Source organism: Plasmodium vinckei (genome assembly GCF_900681995.1).
Source record: "Plasmodium vinckei vinckei genome assembly, chromosome: PVVCY_09".
Taxonomy (NCBI): domain Eukaryota; phylum Apicomplexa; class Aconoidasida; order Haemosporida; family Plasmodiidae; genus Plasmodium; species Plasmodium vinckei.
This window is the reverse complement of record NC_051301.1, coordinates 40,443-60,280: the sequence shown is the minus strand read 5'-3', so window position 1 is coordinate 60,280 and position 19,838 is coordinate 40,443. Positions and strand designations below refer to the sequence as shown.

The window sequence follows — 19,838 nt, the reverse complement described above, 5'->3', positions numbered from 1 at the left end:
TAAAAAATATATATTTTATAAAATTATTTATTATTGTAAAAGTTAATAGTAATATTTTTAAAAATATAATAATTGCCCCACTTAAATCCTTGTTATATGCTACATACAATTGTTTTTTATAAATATTCAGTAAAAAATTATATAAAATATAATGGTATTTTATAACAGAGATATATAAATATATGCTTTATTGAATGAATGATAAATCAATAACATATAAGAGTGCATTATAAATGTACCAATGATATATATTTTACTAAAAATACTATTTGAGATATGTGAGGTTATATTCTAAAAAATTGAATCAATGGAGAAAGGGTTAAAGACTCATTTAACGTTAAATGTCTTTTTATTATTCCATATTATCATTTCTTAGTGAATAACCATTAATCACAAATAGCACTGTTTTATCATAGAATTAATAAAATATAGAAAATTTAATAAATTATTTGAATGTATATGCATTGATAACTATAACATTAAAATACATAAGATAAAAATGAACACTACAAAATATTTATATATTAAAAGATAAAATGCATCTTATCTCCCCCATGCTAAAGTGTAATATGACAACCTAATTATACTTAATTTTCTATTATACTTAAAAATTTACATCAATACTTATTTATGTATTATATATTTAATATTTACTAAGTATTATTTTAAAGATAATATGTATTTAAAGAATTATTTGAGCTTATAAATAGCTCAATAGTATGGGATCAGTACTAATTGTTGTTTTATACCATAGGAAAGATTCTCAAAATATATTATAAAATAGCCCAATAAGGTATATTTCTAAATTGAAGTATATAGAAATAAAACTAAAGTTATTGAACACATTAAAATCAGGCATGAATTTATCTATATTAAGCAAAAATAATATAAATTTATGTAATTTGCACAGAAAATAGAGCATGTAACTTAATTTGAAAATACTATATTTTTAACAAAACATTAGTATATAGTATTAGAAACAACTATATAAATCTGTAATATATCGTATTAAATAACTATTTATATATTTTTAAGGATTATAATAATAATAGCATTTTTTGTATAAATGTATCATATATACATATGGCAAAAGTATATTAAGCAACTCTCCATTTAAGATAATTTAGATAATTGCCATAAAATAAGTTTAGCATTATTAACGAAATATAATTGCTATGTAAAGAGGTTAATAGATACAACAAATATTTACGTAATATATATAAATATTATTATCCCTCATAATCTCCAAATTATGGCACAAAGAAGTTATAATATTAAGGATGTGGTATACAATTTTTTAAATAAAATATTCTTTTCGCATGTGTTTTATATGTTGTATCGCCCATAAATTATATTAATTTTCATTTGATTAAAATTTATATTAATACGTTTTTTTGTTTAATTCATAAAATATATTTGTAGTATAAAGAAATTTTTACGATCAATGACTATTTTGAGGAGGAAACTAATGGTACATTAATAGTTAAAAATAATTACAAGTCAATCCACGATTATTGTGGTTCCTGGCGGGACTCAAGAAAAGACAATTGTCATAATTATATTCAATTGGCTATTTGTGGTTTTATTTATTTGCTAAAAACGTTAAAGGATATGCCTGGTTTAGAATATGATAAACTTGCCGAATACGCTATTTTATGGTTAATTTATAAACTAGATGCAGCGCCAAATAAATGTGGCATCGAATTAAATGAATTTTATACTAAATATATAGAAAAAAATAGTTATTATAATAATATAATAAATGGTTATGATAATATGACTTATAAGGATATTATAAATAAAAAAAAAGAATTGATGAATATGAATATTAGTGAAATATCTAAATTTAATACCCTATTTTATATATTATTTTTTTCCTATTATTTATCTCATGTTGAATATCCGTATTGCGTACAATTTCCGCTTTATCCTATATCGTTTTCTAATAAATTTAATGAACTCAATGAAGATTCTAAGAATATAGAAGGCAGTCTATATACTCAAATATTGTCTACATTATCAAATGATTATAACAATTTAATAAATAAATTTGGTAATGATGAATCTTGCGATTTTCCAACCATTTCACCGGTGAAAACATCATTAAGTTCGTCGATAGCAAGCAAATTAATTCCAGGTTTATCGACATTTGCAATACCAGCTTTCTTGGGAATTTCTTATAAGGTAAATAATAAGGAATTAAAATCTATAATATTTAAATTATATTTTTGTGATCCCTTATATGCGTTTATCAAAAAATATATAATAATTTTACAATTTTTATTTTAGTATTCATTATTTGGAATTGATAAACTATTTCAAAGACAATATATAAGAAAACAATTAAAAAAAGTAAAGAAGAAAATGAAACTAAATATATGATTCGAAGATTAACGATTATTCCAGGAACAATAATAATGATTGATATATGTTAAGAATATGTCTATTTGGAAACAAGTTATTTTTGACGATATTTTTGGATCATAATTTTTGTGTCTATAAGAATAATTGAATAATATAATCAATAAAATATAAAATTAATATGCATATTATTGCATTTTTGTATTGTTTTTGTATAATTTTTATATGATTTTATGTAGTGGGTCAGGGTTAAGATTGTGTTTTGTGGAACCCACATATGGGTTAGGGTTAAGTACCACATCACATTTAATTTTGTATAATTTTATAATATATTAGTTTAAGTAATTGTTTTAAATATATATAGGAAATATATTATTAAAATATGTGCAGGATAAATCACAAGAATTGGATTTCGTGTTAATATAGCTTGATTATAATGTGTTGAGCTATGTATTTTATTGTTAATTTGTGATTAGTGATTTATGGGTCAATTGATTGAGTATTGGAATCGATATAGAAAGATTAATTCAAAGTGTCGATTTAAATAATTTCAACACTAATATGGGAATTTAGGTGGAAATAAGGGGGTATGCAAGAAAATATTTATTGTGGTTTCATCTCTCAGTGCCACATGAATCGTATGATAAATAAAGAAAGTAGTAGAGATGAGAAAGAAGTTGCTGAGGTGATGAAAAAATGGGATTATTAAATATATACAAAATAATGCAAGTCGATCCCATGTCATTTATTAATTTATTTTTTTGTTATTGGTTGTTGTGTCTTTTTAGGGGTGTTATACTAACTTAGCACTTTATAAAGGCGCAGTTTATTAGGTTATATATTTTTTTATAAGAAATTTTAATTTTTACTAATGCATGCGAAATAAAAAAACATTGAACTCAAAATATTTATATAAGCAATCTTATATATTACAACTTGCTTTTGAGAAAAATTATTAACATATAGTAAAAAAATTAAAGTATGAGAGAAAATAAAAATATAGCCGAAAGGGGGAGACGATTATTACATTTCAAATAATTTTTTAGTAATTAATATAATTTTTTTAAATAATTTATTTTTTAGAACAAATCACATATTTTAAAAAGTGATAAAAAACATGTTAAGTACCGCAAAAATAATAAAATAAAACACTTTAAATTATAACCAATATTTTTTTTTAATTCGTACTCTCTAGTATACAATTAAAAAATTGAGTGTTGTAATTATATTATCACAATGTATAAAAAAAAAATATATATTATATATATAATTGCCTTAATATAGATGTGAGTAGGAAGTGCTTATATATTCTTAATATATATATTAAATATTATTATATCATATTATTTTTAAATAAATTTTAATACTTCGCCTATAGACTTTTATTTCTAATGGGTTTTAGCTTTAACATAGTTGATATTTTAAAATTAATTTTGTCAATAAATAACCATCCTATACTAAATTATATATATATATATATTATACTATGGGTACAGACTAAGTACTAATCTTAAAACAACATATTTTTTTAGATTAGTATTTATTTTTTTTTTTATGTTTTTATATATTTGCATTTTTATTTTATTTTCCATTATTTTCAAAAACATGCAAATTTATTATTATTATTTTTTTATTATCCATGATTTTCTAAAATATGTGAATTTTTTCACATATTTTTATTTTATGTTCCATTTTAAATCGAACATTACATGTTTTTAACAATTTGAGTATGCCCAACCAGACATGATTATTATCTGTACGGTGTTATGTTATTATTGTCATTGTTGTTTTTTTTTCTAATAAGTGATCATATTTTATTTTATTTTTTAATAAGTTTTGAATTATTATGTTTATAGGAAAACATATATTTTCATATTAAATTATGATTTCTCATAAATGCATAATATAAAGGCATCTAGTAATATATACATATTGATAAATAGAAAAAATACAAAAAAAAAAAATAATATAAAAAAATGGAGCTATCTCAAGAAGAAGCACAAAGTGCCAAGCACATGCTAAAATCGGGTAATAAAGATCCGGCAATAATGGGTAATCCTGATATTGGTTTTTTTACAAATAAACATGGTTTGAAGATAAAAACATTTAAATGGCTTGTCAAGGCACCTGTAGGAATAGTATTTCTAGTGCACTCTTTAAATTCACATTGTCGATTTGATTATTTAAGGCATAATGCCACTATATTAAATAATGAAAAGGCCGTTTTAAATGATGGAGATAACTTTTATGTCCATAAAGATAGTTGGATTGAAGAACTAAACAAAAACGGTTATTCTGTTTGTAGTCTGGATTTACAAGGACATGGTGAATCAGGCTGCTTAAAGGGTGAAAAAACCTACATTAAGAATTTTGATGATTTTGCTGATGATATACTTCAATATATGAATAGTATACATGAATCAATCATTAACGAAGCTGCCAAGGATAATCATGAAAATGATAAAAACACAATAGAAAAAAAAAAAAGATGCACTAAATGTGATTTGATTTTAAAAGATGAATCTGATGTTTGTTGTTCCAACGAAGATAAAATTATAACCAAAGGTTTACGTTCACGTCAACCAGGACATAATCAATATAAAAGACCTGACTATAACATAGCTCCATATAAAACACCTATACCAATGTATTTAGTTGGATTATCAATGGGAGGAAATATTGTTTTGAGAATATTGGAATTGTTATCACAAAGAAAATACAACTATTATAATCGACTAAATATAAGAGGTGTTTGTTCATTATCAGGAATGCTTTCAGCAAAAGGGGTAAGAAAAGAGCCTTCATGGAAATTTTTTTATATACCGATGGCGGCATTATCATCACTTTTATTTCCAACATTTAGATTTTCGCCAAGTGTATCTTGTGAAGTATTTCCATATTTAAGAGATATATATACATATGATAAAATATTTTATGACAAACCTATTACTAATAAATTTCTTTATACATTATTGAAAGCTGCTGATAATTTAAATAAGGATGCAGACAAAATACTAAAAGATGTTCCCATACTTCTTATTCATTCTGTTAACGATCAAAAATGCAATCACCCATCCGCTCAGGATTTTTATAATAAATTGAAAACTAAAAAAAAAGAATTTCACACTTTAGAAGATATGGAACATATGATTACAATGGAACCTGGAAATGAAAGAGTTCTCAAAAAACTTGTAGATTGGCTAGAAGATACACAAAAAACACCAAAAGTTAAAAAAAAAGTTAAAAAAAACCTCAGAAGTGATACTGACAAGAGTGTCTTACCAAAGGAGGCATCACCAACGCAAGGCACTGGTGTTTTAACCGATCTTCCAAAGGACAAAGCTCCATAAACGAGGCGACATTCAGATAATTTAAGCTCGGATGTGCGAATGCAGATCATTCAAGCTAGTAATGCAAAACAAAAAATATAGCAAATGATTTGCTTCATATAGGGGAAAAATAGCTTTGCTGAAATATTTGTGTTATGAAAAACTAGTCAAAAATATTTTCTCCCTATATGTATATATATAATGACTTATCTAAAAAAATATATATGCGCATAATGCATATATATTTATACTCTCGATTGTACAGAATAATTTTATGTATCGATCGAATAATCATATTTATTTGTAATTTGATAAAGAAATATAGACACATAATTAAATATTTGTGGACGGTACACAAAAATTATATATTAATATTTGAGTTATGTTTTTCAAAAAAAATTGTGTATATTATAAATTCTTATGTATCATTTGTCTAATTAAAATGCTATATATATGATGTAAAAGTAATTGTTTAAAGTCTATATGATGTATATTTTTTGTATCATTTATTTAAATATCCTTCTTTTAATATATAAATTTACCATTTCATATGGGATGAAAACAAGATGGCCATATTTTTATTTTTTTAGTTTTTTTAGTTTTTTTAGTTTTTTTAGTTTTTTTTCAAATTTTGTCAATTGTTAATCACTAGTGTTTCTTAATACCAAAATATTTTTGTTAAAGTTTATGTGCTTACCTATATATATGCTTTTATATTTGTATATTCCTCTTTACCTATATTTACTTATTTTATCATATTTCTTCTTTTTTATTTATTTTCATTTTTTCATTTCCATACTAAAAGAGGATTATAAATATATATATTAACTTTCAAGGAATGGACAATTTTATTAGAGCTTCTAAAAGACTAACAATAATTCATAGTTGTTTGTACATATAAGATGATTTTCTTTATTTGTGGTGTCATTACATTATTATTTGATTTTTAATTTCATTTATTTGCGTGGATATATATTATTATTTATTCATTTTATGCTTAAATGAACATATAAAATGAACTTAACTGTTAAATTTAAAAGAGACTTTATTTTTTATCATTGTCAAAAGTTATTTCACATGTTTCCAGTCAACTTACAATTGGTTATTTTTTATGCACAACAAAAAGCGGATTACAACGGTGCATAATTTTTATTTTTTATCAAAAAGGCTAATAAAATATATGTAACTCAATAGGTCTGCAACATTATGTAAATTCAATACAATTGCTATGAATATTGAAACGTAAAAAATAAAATAAATTTAATAAATCAAAGATAGTAGTAATAATAATAGAGGTTTAGGATTCGGGGAATAGTTTACCAACAGACAATAACCCATCAAGCATAACGCAAATTCCAAACCCAGATTCAAATTCACCATCTATACCACAATTTCAGCCTCCATCAATAACTTCACAACAACCATAGTATAATCAAACACAAGGCTCATCACAAGCACCATCTTCCCAAAAGCAGCCTACCTCCATACACGATTTTCAAGATACATTTCAGAACGATGCATCTAACATATTTAATAATACAATACAAATCGCACTATAATACAATATATTTTGAAGTTTCAATTATCGTTACTATTATCTTTTTGTGTTTCCTTTATATTTTTATTAAACATAATTAGTATTAATAAAAATAGTTCTATAAACTTTAATTTACTTCCCATAAAGGTACAATATTAGATTAATCGCTATTGATTTTAAAATTTTATAGTTTTGAGGTATAAATAAATTGGAAATATATTGTATTTAAAATAGTTAATATAATTGCATATAAGAATGTTAATAAAATTTAATATTATAGCTCTAATAATTATAAAAAATATGATAAATAGAACTAGAGTTATTATTATATACCTATACATATAAAATAGTAAAATACTTTATTAATAAATAATATTGAAATATTGTTTTATTGTGGAAATTTCATATAATTAAATATTAATTTTATCGAAAAGGTACATAACAATAAAATTTCTTTGAACTAATGTACAAACTCTCAAATATATAATTTAAACAAATTGTTATTGTGAAATAATATATATTCTAAAATACTTTATTTAAAAACTATGAAATACGGAAATGCTGTCCATTGGTTTAAATTATTCCTTTTGAGTGCATTAATTATCTCATTGTAGTATACAGTGGTATATCAGTAACAGTAATAATAGTAATGATAATAAATCAGTATGTTACTAAATACGAAAAATATATTATGTTTATTTGATACATTATATGGGTATAAATTCATTATGCATATTCTTAAACATGTGATGATATTATAATTGTATGTATAAAAGATCAGGGTTTAAAGTTATTTTAAAATAAATAGTTATTTTTAATGTAAAATAACTATACTAGGTATATGTTAAATATTAATTATATGGAAATACCAAGTTTCAGTAAATATAATACAATAAGAATAAAAATTGTCTTAATTTTTATGACCATAACTATATAACCAATATGTATGTTCATAAAATATTGCCATATTTTAATTGCACGAGTACATATTATTTTTTTCACAAATTTTGATTTTGTTCATCTTTCTTTTTTTCCGATAGACATGAACGATCAAATTTAATCCCCCTATAATTATTTTAAGCACAATATAGTGTTAAAGTATACATATGCATTACTTTTCACTTTTTTTCAATTTTATTACATAGATTTTATATTAAATTCAGCACATTTCATTAAAAACATTTTTATATACACAATAACTTCCATATGTAGAGAACAAGCAGTAACCAATTATATGACCTACAGTCCAAAGGACCGAATATAAATGTCCAAAGAACATCTACAGTTCGAAATTACGTAAATTTACGCAGAAAGACATTTCACATTATTAATGATGGGAATAATGTTTATTTAATAAATTTTTTGGACGCTCTTTACGACGTTAAATATTAATATATTTTTGTTGCAAATAAGGATTTACAGAAATAAGAGAATTATTGTAAGGATTAAACTGAAAATGCATACATTATATGTACCAATAGGCTATGAAATTAGGGTTTCCTTTTTAATTAATGCAAACTTTGTTCTACAACTGCTAAGATGCATATAACAAATTCTTTTAAGAGCACGCATATGCGCATTTATATATTCCATCATATTTTATTTATGTTTCCTCCTTTGTTACAATATCCAGTTACTCCTCGGGAAATATAAAACTATTACAAAAGTATCTCCGAAAGAAATAAATCAAATGTATATAACTAGCAAGAGAAAGGAATTAACTTAAATATATTTGATATAAATGACTTAAAATTACAAAAAAATTCAGTTGATAGGTCTCTCTCGGGAAGATATATTTAATTGTTGAAACAGGTTTATGATAATATATGTATAAGTACACATGTATGCATTGCATATATCATTCCGATTTATTTTTTCTTAGAGAATGTGTAATTTTCCTTATAGAAGAACGAAACACCACTATATCGCTATATAGGGATATGTGTCTTTACAATACGATAATTTAAATATTTTTTAAATTTATATATGTTGTTATATTTACGCGAAAAGAGTTTATTCGCCTTTTTAATTCATACCTCATGTTTTATATCAAAATAATTAGGGGTTGTAGATGCCCAGTACGTAATATATGTAAATATTATCAAGCATTTTGACATTTTTTACTATCGTTTTCTTTAAAGTATGCAAATATTGTCAGGATGCAAAACACAAAATGCTTTATTTGTAGGCAAGGTAAAGTTCAATATATTTATGTATATTTTAATTATTTTAAAAAAATATATAGTTGTAAAGATTATACGCGTATGCATATATTGGGCACCAATATAATGCGTAGCATTTGATAAGTTAAATGAAACAAAATAAATGGTGTGAACATATAAAGATTATACCAATTTTGTTTTTACTTATATATTTTCAATTAATGTTATGCATTATAGGCGTTAAAGGGCTGCTGCCGATTGCAGTTAAGAATAAAAAGGAATCACCTATTGAATAAAGAGAGAGATGAGATTGACATTCATTTTTTATCATATATAAATTTGAAAAAATTAAAATTGGTGTTTGCATAATATAAACTTATGTAGGCACATTTTTCCTTTCCACTGATTTTTTATTTATTCCTATACATTATTATTATTGTTATTATTATTATTATTTTTATTATTGTTGTTATTATTATTGTTATTATTGTTGTTATTATTATTGATGTTATTATTGATGTTATTATTATTTTTATTATTGTTGTTATTATTGATGTTATTATTATTTTTATTTTTATTATTGTTGTTATTATTGTTGTTATTATTGTTGTTATTATTGATGTTATTATTGTTGTTATTATTATGCATGCATGCTATATATGGTCACATCAAAACCTTATTATATTTTATCTGTAAAAATACATAGGTTTATATAAATAAAATATATATTATTATTTATATTAATATATTTTAAATTACAAATTTTAATTAATTTGAATATTCCAAAAAAAATTATAATTTTATATGTTTTGTTAGATTATATATTTATTTGTATTTATATGTTTATATATATTATAAGTATATATAAATTCATACATAAACAAATAGAATAATTCATTTTAATATGAAGTTGTTGGACTAATATTCAGAATAAATGTTGTAATGGATATTTTTGATGAAATTACATTAATTGTTTAAAATTATTTTGAAAAAAACACGTGCACTAAAATATCCAGAATATTCATGATTTTGGTATTTTTTGCCAATTTATCGTTTGTTTAGCCATGAATTTCTTATATATCACGAAAAAAATATAATTATTTATCTATGACAGCATATTTGCAGTCAATCTAACTATTTATAATTGAATTTGTTAATAATAAAAAAATGAAGCTATATAGCTTGCTGGGGATAATAATTTACGCATTGGTACCGTCGAAGTATAAATGTCAAGATAAAAAGGAGGGTGCTATTTCGTATGCTAAAGTGCATATATCATCATCCAATGAAAATGAATCAGATGTATATAAAGCAATAGATAAACCAGATCCAGGATATAAGCATGCTCTTGATTATTTACTAGAAAAAGGACAAACAAATCCGAATATGACTGCAGTAATTGAAAATGCACATGGAAAACACGTTGAAACATATACATACAAAACTATGATAGATAAAGTTAATGCATTTTCATCTGTTTTAGAATCATATGATGGAGGTGTTCCTGAAAAATCATATGACGAAAAAGAAAACGATGGTAAATTTAAAATACTAGGTATATATGGAAATAATTCAATGAATTGGCTAGTAGCAGATTTTGCTGCTATGAGCAGTGGTATTACTACCTTAGTTATGCATTCGAGGTTTAGTGTTGATGAAGTTATTAAGATTTTAAATGAATCGAAATTAGAATGGCTATGCTTAGACTTAAAACATGCACAAACATTATTAGAAAGAATAAAGGATTTACCACATTTAAAAAAACTTATAATACTTGATCATATCCCAATGAATGATCCTAAGAAACAAAAAGAATTAAATAAAAATAACACCGAACAAAAATCCTTAAAAGGTTCCCGTAAAACGAAGAAGTCTTCATCTACTGCTGAAGAAATAAAACATAAAGAGATGCTTGAAAAAGATAAACAAAATTTATATGATACATTTATGAAAGTTGAGCAAGTTGCAAAAAAACATAACATAGAAATTCATTCGATGGAATATGCTATGAAAAAATTGGCTAAGAACAATACAATTAAAAAGAGTAAAAACGCGTCTCCAAATTTTATTAGTACGATTATTTATACTTCTGGAACTTCAGGACAACCAAAAGGTGTTATGCTAAGTAACAAAAATTTATATTATGCAATCAAAACACCTATTTCTTCTGAGATGCTTGATTATTTTCCAACAAAAACTTATTTATCTTATTTACCTTTGTCACATGTATTGGAAAGGACAGTTGTGTACTTTGGTATATCTAAGGGGGTTCAAATAATTGTATTTAGTAACGATATAAAGTATTTTAACGATGATTTGCTAGGATCAGAAACAAGAGCAATAGTTGGTGTTCCTAAAGTTTTTAATAGAATTTATACTAGTATACAAACAGAAATAGCTAATCTTCCATCCGCAAAAAGATTTTTTGTAAACAAAGCATTAAATATACGTAGATCACATCGACACGGTAAACTTGATCGCTTTGTTGAATCGATCACAGGTATTTCTAAAAAAATACGAAACAAAATAAACCCAATGTTGAAAATGGCTCTTAATGGTGGTGGAAAATTATCACCCGATGTCGAAAAAGAGTTATCTCTCCTATTAGATATTGATATATATCAAGGATATGGTATGACAGAAACCGCGGGATCAATGTTTATGCAGAGTCCTAAAGATAAAAGTACTAATACTGTTGGTGGGACACATATAAAACCTACTGAATATAAAGTATCAACATGGGAAACATATGATGCTAAATCAAAACCACCAAAAGGAGAGTTATTAATTAAAAGTGATCAATTATTTAGAGGATATTTCTTAAAAGGGGATTTAACAAAAAGTTCATTCACAAAAGATAACTATTTTAAAACAGGTGATGTTGTACAAATTAATCAAAATGGATCCATCACATTTTTAGATAGATCTAAAGGATTACTTAAATTATCTCAAGGCGAATATATAGAAACAGAAACTTTAAACAATTTATACTCAATGATTCCATATATTAATTATTGTGTAGCATATGCTGATGACACAATGGATGGAGCCATGGCAATTTTATCTGTTGATAAAAATTTGTTTTCACAACATTTAGAAAATGATGGTATACTTAAGAAATTAAATATATCTAGAAAAGAGTTTATGGATAAAGTATTAGATGAAGATGTAAATAAAAAAAAAGAGTATGTTGATTATATTAAAAAAGATATGTTAGAAGCCTATAATAAAACAAACTTAAGTAGATACAACTTAATTAATGATATATATATCACAATGGAATTATGGGACACCTCCAATTATTTAACACCAACTTTTAAAGTAAAACGATTTAAATTAATAAAAGATTATGATTTTTACATCCAAGAAGTTAAGTCGAAATATAAAGACAAACTAAAAGGTCAAAAAATTCCTGCAAAAAGTTAATCAACAATAAACTATCACCATATTATGGATTTCATTTTATATCTTTTGTTCACCCTTATATTTTGTATCTTACATAAAAACTTGTTCTACGTTTATACAGAAAATAAAATGGAATTGGTTATAATTCAAATTTTATAAATGATTTTAAATAATTAAAAATTTTTTGTCTATTGTTTTTATTACACACATAAAAACTTTTGTCATTCTTTGGCTTATAAATTCATTTGTCAATTTCCGTAAAATAAGGAAATATATTAAATAAATATATACATAAAATATAAACAATTTGTTTATTACACTTGTTAATTTAAAATTTATTTTTTATATTTTCAAATTATATAATGGGTCAGGGATATGCATTATGGGTTATAGTTTTGTTCACTGAATCTGTGTTTTGAGATAGGGCTCAGGGTACACTGTAATTTTATTTTTAATAATTTGATAATATTTATTAGTTTAACGAATTGTTTTAAATATATATAAGGCAAATTATAATAATTGAATTTCGTGCTAATATAGCTTAGTGGTAAATGTGTTGATCTATGTATTTTTTGTTAAATTGGGGTTAATTGTGTTATGGGTCAATTGATCAAATATTTAAATCGATATAGAAAAATGATTCCAAAGTATCGATTTGGGAATAAAATACAATGTTGATATAAATAAATACAATATTTAATATGCAAATGAGATGAAGGAGGAGCATTTTGAGAAAATAATTTATTATGGTTTTATCCATCAACATCACATGAACATTATGATAAATGAAGTTGTGGAAGAATTTATTTGAATTAAATAGAAGTATAAAATACTACTTGGAGGAAATATATTTAAAGAAGGTAAGTTAAGTTAAAGATATATTTATTTAATAACTATTATATTAAGAATTAACATAATATTTTAAAAGTATTTTTCCACTGGAAAATATTATATATTTTGGTGATTATGTTCATATTTATAAGTTGGAGTAAGAACTGGAATCACGAGTTCAATAGAGTATATCGAATTATATATATCATAATATGTTCATTTTATGAATATTTTTATTCTAAATATATGTTTTACTTAATACTATAATTTTCTAACGCCATACTGCAATGGTGTCAAAATGGAATAAATAAATTGTTACCTTATATTGTTTATATTTATGTTGCATTTTATCTGATTTTCGCTATTAATGTATATGAAATTTTTTTTAAAGAGATACAGTTTTAGGTAGTTTATTACAAAGTTATATATATGCGTGCATAAAATATATTGACATTATATGCTTTAAATGATGGTATAAAAAAATTATTCATGCAATATAACATTTGTATTGAATCGTTTTAATCATCTCATTAATTTCATTACTATAAATGGTATTAAGATAAAATATCACATACAAGAAAAAACATATATCACGGTCTATTTGCAATAAACAATAAATCAAAGTTTATTTTTACTAAAATGGGGCGAGCGACATCTTATATATGCATCATATTAGTACGATATTTTTCTTAAAATATAAATTTATGTCAACAAAAGGGAAAAAACCTGGAAAACAAGTGCTTGTTCAATATGGATTTGGTGTTAAATCATTATAAAGCAAAAATGCGAACATATATAAGTTATGGAATTGTATCTCAAATGTTGGGACTTTTTAATAGATCTAATATATGTGGAATATAAGAATAAAATATTCCAAGAAAGGCATATTGATAACATAAAGAAATTTAAATAGCTCGAATTATTCCCATCTTATTGATGTGTTTAATTATATTAATTGTATCAATTAATTTGTATAGTGTATGAGATATACTTGAATTTTTGGTCTACTGTCATAATATGATATGAAAATAGATAATATCAATCAGAAACTACAATTAGTAGATTTTTAAATACATTTTTGGATCATAATCATGTATTGTTTGTCTTTTAATATATTCTGAGCTTGGTTCTGTACCATTATTCCCTCCTGCTGTTTTTTTTTTAGAGTTTCCTTTATTTTTTAAATGCATTACACCAAAAGTGGTACCAGCTGCTGCTATTGCTAATGTTGCGAGTATTGTAGATATAAGTGCAGCTTTGTTATTTTTAATTTTGTTAGCAAGGGAGTTACCGCCTTTTGGATTTGGTTTAGCTTCAACATAATTATTAGATCCTGGGACGAATACGTTTATGGCCAATAAAAAGGCAATAAAATATAATGCTTTTGTTAATTTCATTTTCGTAAAATTATGTAAAAAAATTATAGTATAATAATATTAATATAGCAAAAAATATAATAAATATATAAAGCGAATTAATGTAATTATAAGAATTTATTATAACAATAAGATAAAAAATAAATTGCAATAAATAAATATTATGATAGTAACATTTAAAGTTTTTAATAATTAAAATTTTTTTTTTAAATATAAAAAAATTATTGTATTTATACTATATAAATTTTTTTAAATATAAACTTAAAAATAATCTAACATATATTTTTTTTGTGAAGCTGCAGTATTAAAAATATATCTTTAATATAAAATTTGTTAATTTTATTATTTGGTTTCTTAATAGACTTTATATTTTATTGTGTCGATTGAATTTAATTACATATTATTGATAAAATCGTCGAATATTATTTTGAATTGCATGATAAATGATATTTTATAGTGCAGTATTATACTGCTAAATTTTATATGTTTTTTATAATAATTTTTTTCATGGCAATTTTATATTGTTTTAAAGCTAATATATTAAAATTATAATAGTTAGTGAATATTGGGTATATTTCTTGGTAAGAGTATAAAATTTTAAAGATAGAAATAATTAAGAAAAACAACAATGTATAATAAAAAGTATAATATATATAGCAACAATTTTAAATATTCCATATAAATTATTGTTATTAAACTTTTTCCTGCATTAAATAAGAAAACATTAATTTAATAAGGTATTTTTTTAAAATATTACATTCGAGCGTGTTATTGAAAAATTAACTTATATCTAGCTAACTAAATATTATGCATAATATTAAAAATTTTGGAAATTTTCCAATTCATTATCATTAGTTTTGAAAGCATTTAACTCATAAATATATATCATGGAATTTATAATGATAATAGATGATTAATATAGCAACATAATATTATTATAATGATATTGTATGTATGACACATTAAACAAATAGGATAAAACAAATGAATTATAATAGTTAAAAGTTCGTTGTTCTCCTTTTTAAAGAATACTATTTAGTATTATCGTTTGTATACATATATATTATGATATGTTTAATAGTTTTATAAGATTAGTATGGGTTCAGGGTTTTTTGGTCGAGTATAGACCCTGATTTGTTTTGGCCAATTTTTTAGTAATAATATTGGTTGTATATGGAATACTATTGTATGCATATGTAATAAAATATTGATCTTGCTTGATTCTTATGAATTGTATCAAAATAGTTATAAAGAAGTTTTTTTTTTACAAATTCATTTAACATCGATAAATATTTATCACTTACATAAAAAATATAAAAGGTTAGGGCAATATAATTATTATTTTCATCACATACCCATAAATTCTTTTTATTTTTATGAATATTGTATTACATAAATTTTCACATTAAATAATGAATATTTGAAAATAGCGAAAATTGGTTGCAATTTATTGGATAACAACAATATTATTAACAATATATTGTTTTGCAGACGCATTATTTGGTTTGTAAAAACTGTAATGTTGATTGATGTGGAACGAGAAAATAATGATAATATAGAGGATTCAGGGGAGTGTAATAATTGTAGACTGATAATGATAAAATTATGGCTGGATGGATATCCCTTCTTAAAAAAATTTATGATTCTGATTTGGTTGACAATGATGTACCAAAGAATATGAATATTAACGAATATATTATCACATGGTTAATTTATATGTTAAAGCTAAAAGATGGTAACAGCATCATCAATTTAAATGACTTTTATTATCAATATAAAAATCAACGTGGAGGACATACCTTGGTTTCAACTAATGGTAAAGATTATTATAACATTATTGATAATATTATAATTAATAAAAACTATTTGATGGATATGGATAAGAACATTATATCTAAATTTTATAATTTATTAAAATCATTATGTAGAATGTACAATGATATTAATAAGGATACGCCAGATTGTACACAATTTCGCAAAAAGCTAAAACATTTGTTGATGAATATAGTAAACTTCTTAATAATAATGATTTTGATATTAATGAAAACAGTTCATATAGAAAAATATTGTCTAGTTTATCAACTTATTATGATAATTTTAAAAAATATTGTGATAAAAATTGCAATGGTTGTAGCAGTATTCCACCTCTTCCAATGGCAAAAACAACACAAGTTTCTGCGCATATCTCTGAAAATACATCATCAACTTCGTCGATATTAAACACATTAATTTCAGGTTTATCGATATTTTCTGTAATACCAGCTTTCTTGGGAATTGCTTATAATGTAAATATTAAGGAATTAAAAACTATAATATTTAAATTATATTTTTGTGATCCCTTATATGGGTTTATCAAAAAATATATATACGATTACCATTTTTATATTAGTATTCATTATTTGGAATTAATAAACTATTCCAAAGACAATATATAAGAAAAAAATTAAAAAAAATAAAGAAAAAAATGAAAGTTAATATATTATTCGAAGAATAATGGTGAGTCCAGGAACAGTAATAATGATTGATATATGTTAAGAATATGTCTATTTGGAAACAAGTCATTTTTGACGATATTTTTTAACGATAATTTTTGTGTCTATAAGAATAATTGAATAATATAATCAATAAAATATAAAATTAATATGCATATTTTTGCATTTTTGTATAATTTGTATATGATTTTATGTAGTGGGTCAGGGTTAAGGTTGTGTTTATGAAACACATATATGGGTTAGGGTTAAGTACCACATTACATTTTATTTGTATAGTTTTTAATAATTTGATAATATTTATTAGTTTAACGAATTGTTTTAAATATATATAGGACAAATTATAACAATTGAATTTCGTGTTAATATAACTTAATGGGAATTGTGTTTAACTATGTATTTTTTGTTAATTTGGGGCTAATTGATCAAATATTGGAATCGATATATAAAAATGAATCCAACGTATCGATTTGATTTTATAAGATAACGTTGATTTAAATAATTTAATATTTATTATGAGAAATTGTGGGAAAATGGAATTAATTAATATAGAGAATGTTATACAAACTGATCCCGTACATTTATTAATTTATTTTTTATTTATAAAAGAAAAGAATTATTTATATGATAATTTTAATAAGTTTTATTTTCGTATTTAAAAGACAATATAAAATTCAAGCAATAATAAATAAGCCATATTGCATTTATTAGTATAAATAATTAGTGTTTTGATATATGGGAGCCATATTAAGGCTCATTCACCTATTTTTATAAAAAAATATAAAATATTATTAAATGATATTAAACATTTGAGAAATATAACAAATATGAATGCATTTAGATGCATACATCAACTTTTGTAATTATTTTTCATATGTTTGCATATATTTATTACAATATATGTATCTAGTATTTTATTACCATAATTAATATATATTAATTTGCTTGTAAATAAACAATAAAATACACAAACTTATAAACTATCAAGTCTGTTATTAAATGAGCCTTTATGCTACAGTAAAGACTTATTTATATAAAATATGTAAAAAATATATTTTAGGTTGAATTTGTTGCATAAACTTATTTGTTTGTAATTAAAATAATGTATTCTTTACGAAAATGGGTTGTTATTTGAAAAAAACATAAATATAAAATTTTCGAAATTGTATATCTACATCTTCGATGATAGAGTTATTGTATATGTACATAAATTAGTGGATTATTTTATTTATATTTTAAATATAAAAATTAATTTTGTTATATTAAATATAATGGTTTGATTAAACAAAAATATTCACGAACAATATATATATTTTTATAAATTTAAAATATATTATTTTTTATTTTTATTATTTATATTAAATTAAAAATAAAATATAAATTTTTTTTAACTTGCAATTGCAGGATTATAAATTTATGGGTGACTTAAAATAGCAGCAACATATATTTCTATAAATAGCATATAACTTGTTTATATAAATTAAAATTAAACAATTTGTAATATTAAATAATAGCATCATTGTTTTACAACAATAATATATAAAAAGGAAGATAAAAAAAATAAATCATATATATTATTTAAACCACCTTATTCGAAAAACAATTTTTATTAATAAAAAAATGGATAAAAGGATATTTAGTTTAGTTTGTATCATCTTGTATACCCTTTTGGCTGTATCAATAGATTGCTCGGAGCAGAAAGTAAGTTGTCAAAACAAAATATAAACTAGTATATAGAAAATTATATAATATGTTTATTTACATGTTGTGACGTATATATATATTATTATATTTATTTCTAGAGTGATCGATCTAAGACATCTGGATTAAGAAGTAGGGTCATTCGTGCTATCCAAAAAATAAAGAGAAGCAACAAAAAAAATGATATAGAACCTCAACGAGAAAACCAATCAAATAATAACAGTAACAACAGTAATAATCATGAGATAATTGATAGTATTACTTATTACAGTGAGTTCCAGGGTAAAAAGCGCAAGCCAACTACATGTTGTTGTTTGTTTAGTTGTGAAAGTAATGAATTTTATGATTAGGCTCTCCATTTCTATATTTATGTGTTAATATTTTAAGTTTATGACTGACTATAAAATGTTAAAATAAATACAATTTATTTATTATAAATTGTTAATGTAAAATTTATATATTTACTTACATGGAAAACATTTTGGTTTATTTGGATTATTGTATATAATTTGTGAAAATATTCCGAAAAATAATTAGTAATTGAAATACGATTGATTCATTTGGTATAATCATAGTATTTATTATTTGTATGTGCATAATCTTATATTCGATATGCATATTTATAAAATAAATAGTTTTGCATTTTA

At 22.9% G+C, this 19,838-nt stretch overlaps 6 protein-coding genes across 6 annotated transcripts; 5 read left to right on the top strand and 1 right to left on the bottom strand.

Annotated features, from left to right (window-relative positions):
* Positions 1-1,252: 1,252 nt before the first annotated feature.
* On the top strand, positions 1,253-2,435 carry PVVCY_0900160 (PIR protein CIR protein; the record flags this gene model as incomplete). The annotated part of the gene is made up of 3 exons (XM_037634300.1): positions 1,253-1,285; positions 1,423-2,184; positions 2,325-2,435. The coding sequence occupies 3 exons, from the start codon at positions 1,253-1,255 to the stop codon at positions 2,433-2,435; spliced, it is 906 nt and encodes a 301-aa protein (XP_037490412.1).
* A 1,902-nt stretch (positions 2,436-4,337) lies between these two features.
* On the top strand, positions 4,338-5,711 carry PVVCY_0900150 (lysophospholipase, putative; the record flags this gene model as incomplete). Its single annotated transcript, XM_008627629.2, has 1 exon — positions 4,338-5,711. One exon carries the CDS (start codon positions 4,338-4,340, stop codon positions 5,709-5,711), a length of 1,374 nt encoding a protein of 457 aa, XP_008625851.2.
* Positions 5,712-10,556: 4,845 nt separating this feature from the next.
* PVVCY_0900140 (acyl-CoA synthetase, putative) lies at positions 10,557-12,815 on the top strand (the record flags this gene model as incomplete). Its single annotated transcript, XM_008625021.2, has 1 exon — positions 10,557-12,815. The coding sequence occupies one exon, from the start codon at positions 10,557-10,559 to the stop codon at positions 12,813-12,815; it is 2,259 nt and encodes a 752-aa protein (XP_008623243.2).
* Positions 12,816-14,680: 1,865 nt separating this feature from the next.
* PVVCY_0900130 (early transcribed membrane protein) lies at positions 14,681-15,022 on the bottom strand (the record flags this gene model as incomplete). The annotated part of the gene is made up of 1 exon (XM_037634299.1): positions 14,681-15,022. One exon carries the CDS (start codon positions 15,020-15,022, stop codon positions 14,681-14,683), a length of 342 nt encoding a protein of 113 aa, XP_037490411.1.
* Positions 15,023-16,606: 1,584 nt separating this feature from the next.
* PVVCY_0900120 (CIR protein PIR protein, fragment) lies at positions 16,607-17,436 on the top strand (the record flags this gene model as incomplete). The annotated part of the gene is made up of 2 exons (XM_037634298.1): positions 16,607-16,932; positions 17,010-17,436. The coding sequence occupies 2 exons, from the start codon at positions 16,607-16,609 to the stop codon at positions 17,434-17,436; spliced, it is 753 nt and encodes a 250-aa protein (XP_037490410.1).
* Positions 17,437-19,110: 1,674 nt separating this feature from the next.
* On the top strand, positions 19,111-19,541 carry PVVCY_0900110 (fam-c protein; the record flags this gene model as incomplete). The annotated part of the gene is made up of 2 exons (XM_008628560.2): positions 19,111-19,191; positions 19,293-19,541. 2 exons carry the CDS (start codon positions 19,111-19,113, stop codon positions 19,539-19,541), a joined length of 330 nt encoding a protein of 109 aa, XP_008626782.2.
* Positions 19,542-19,838: the final 297 nt, after the last annotated feature.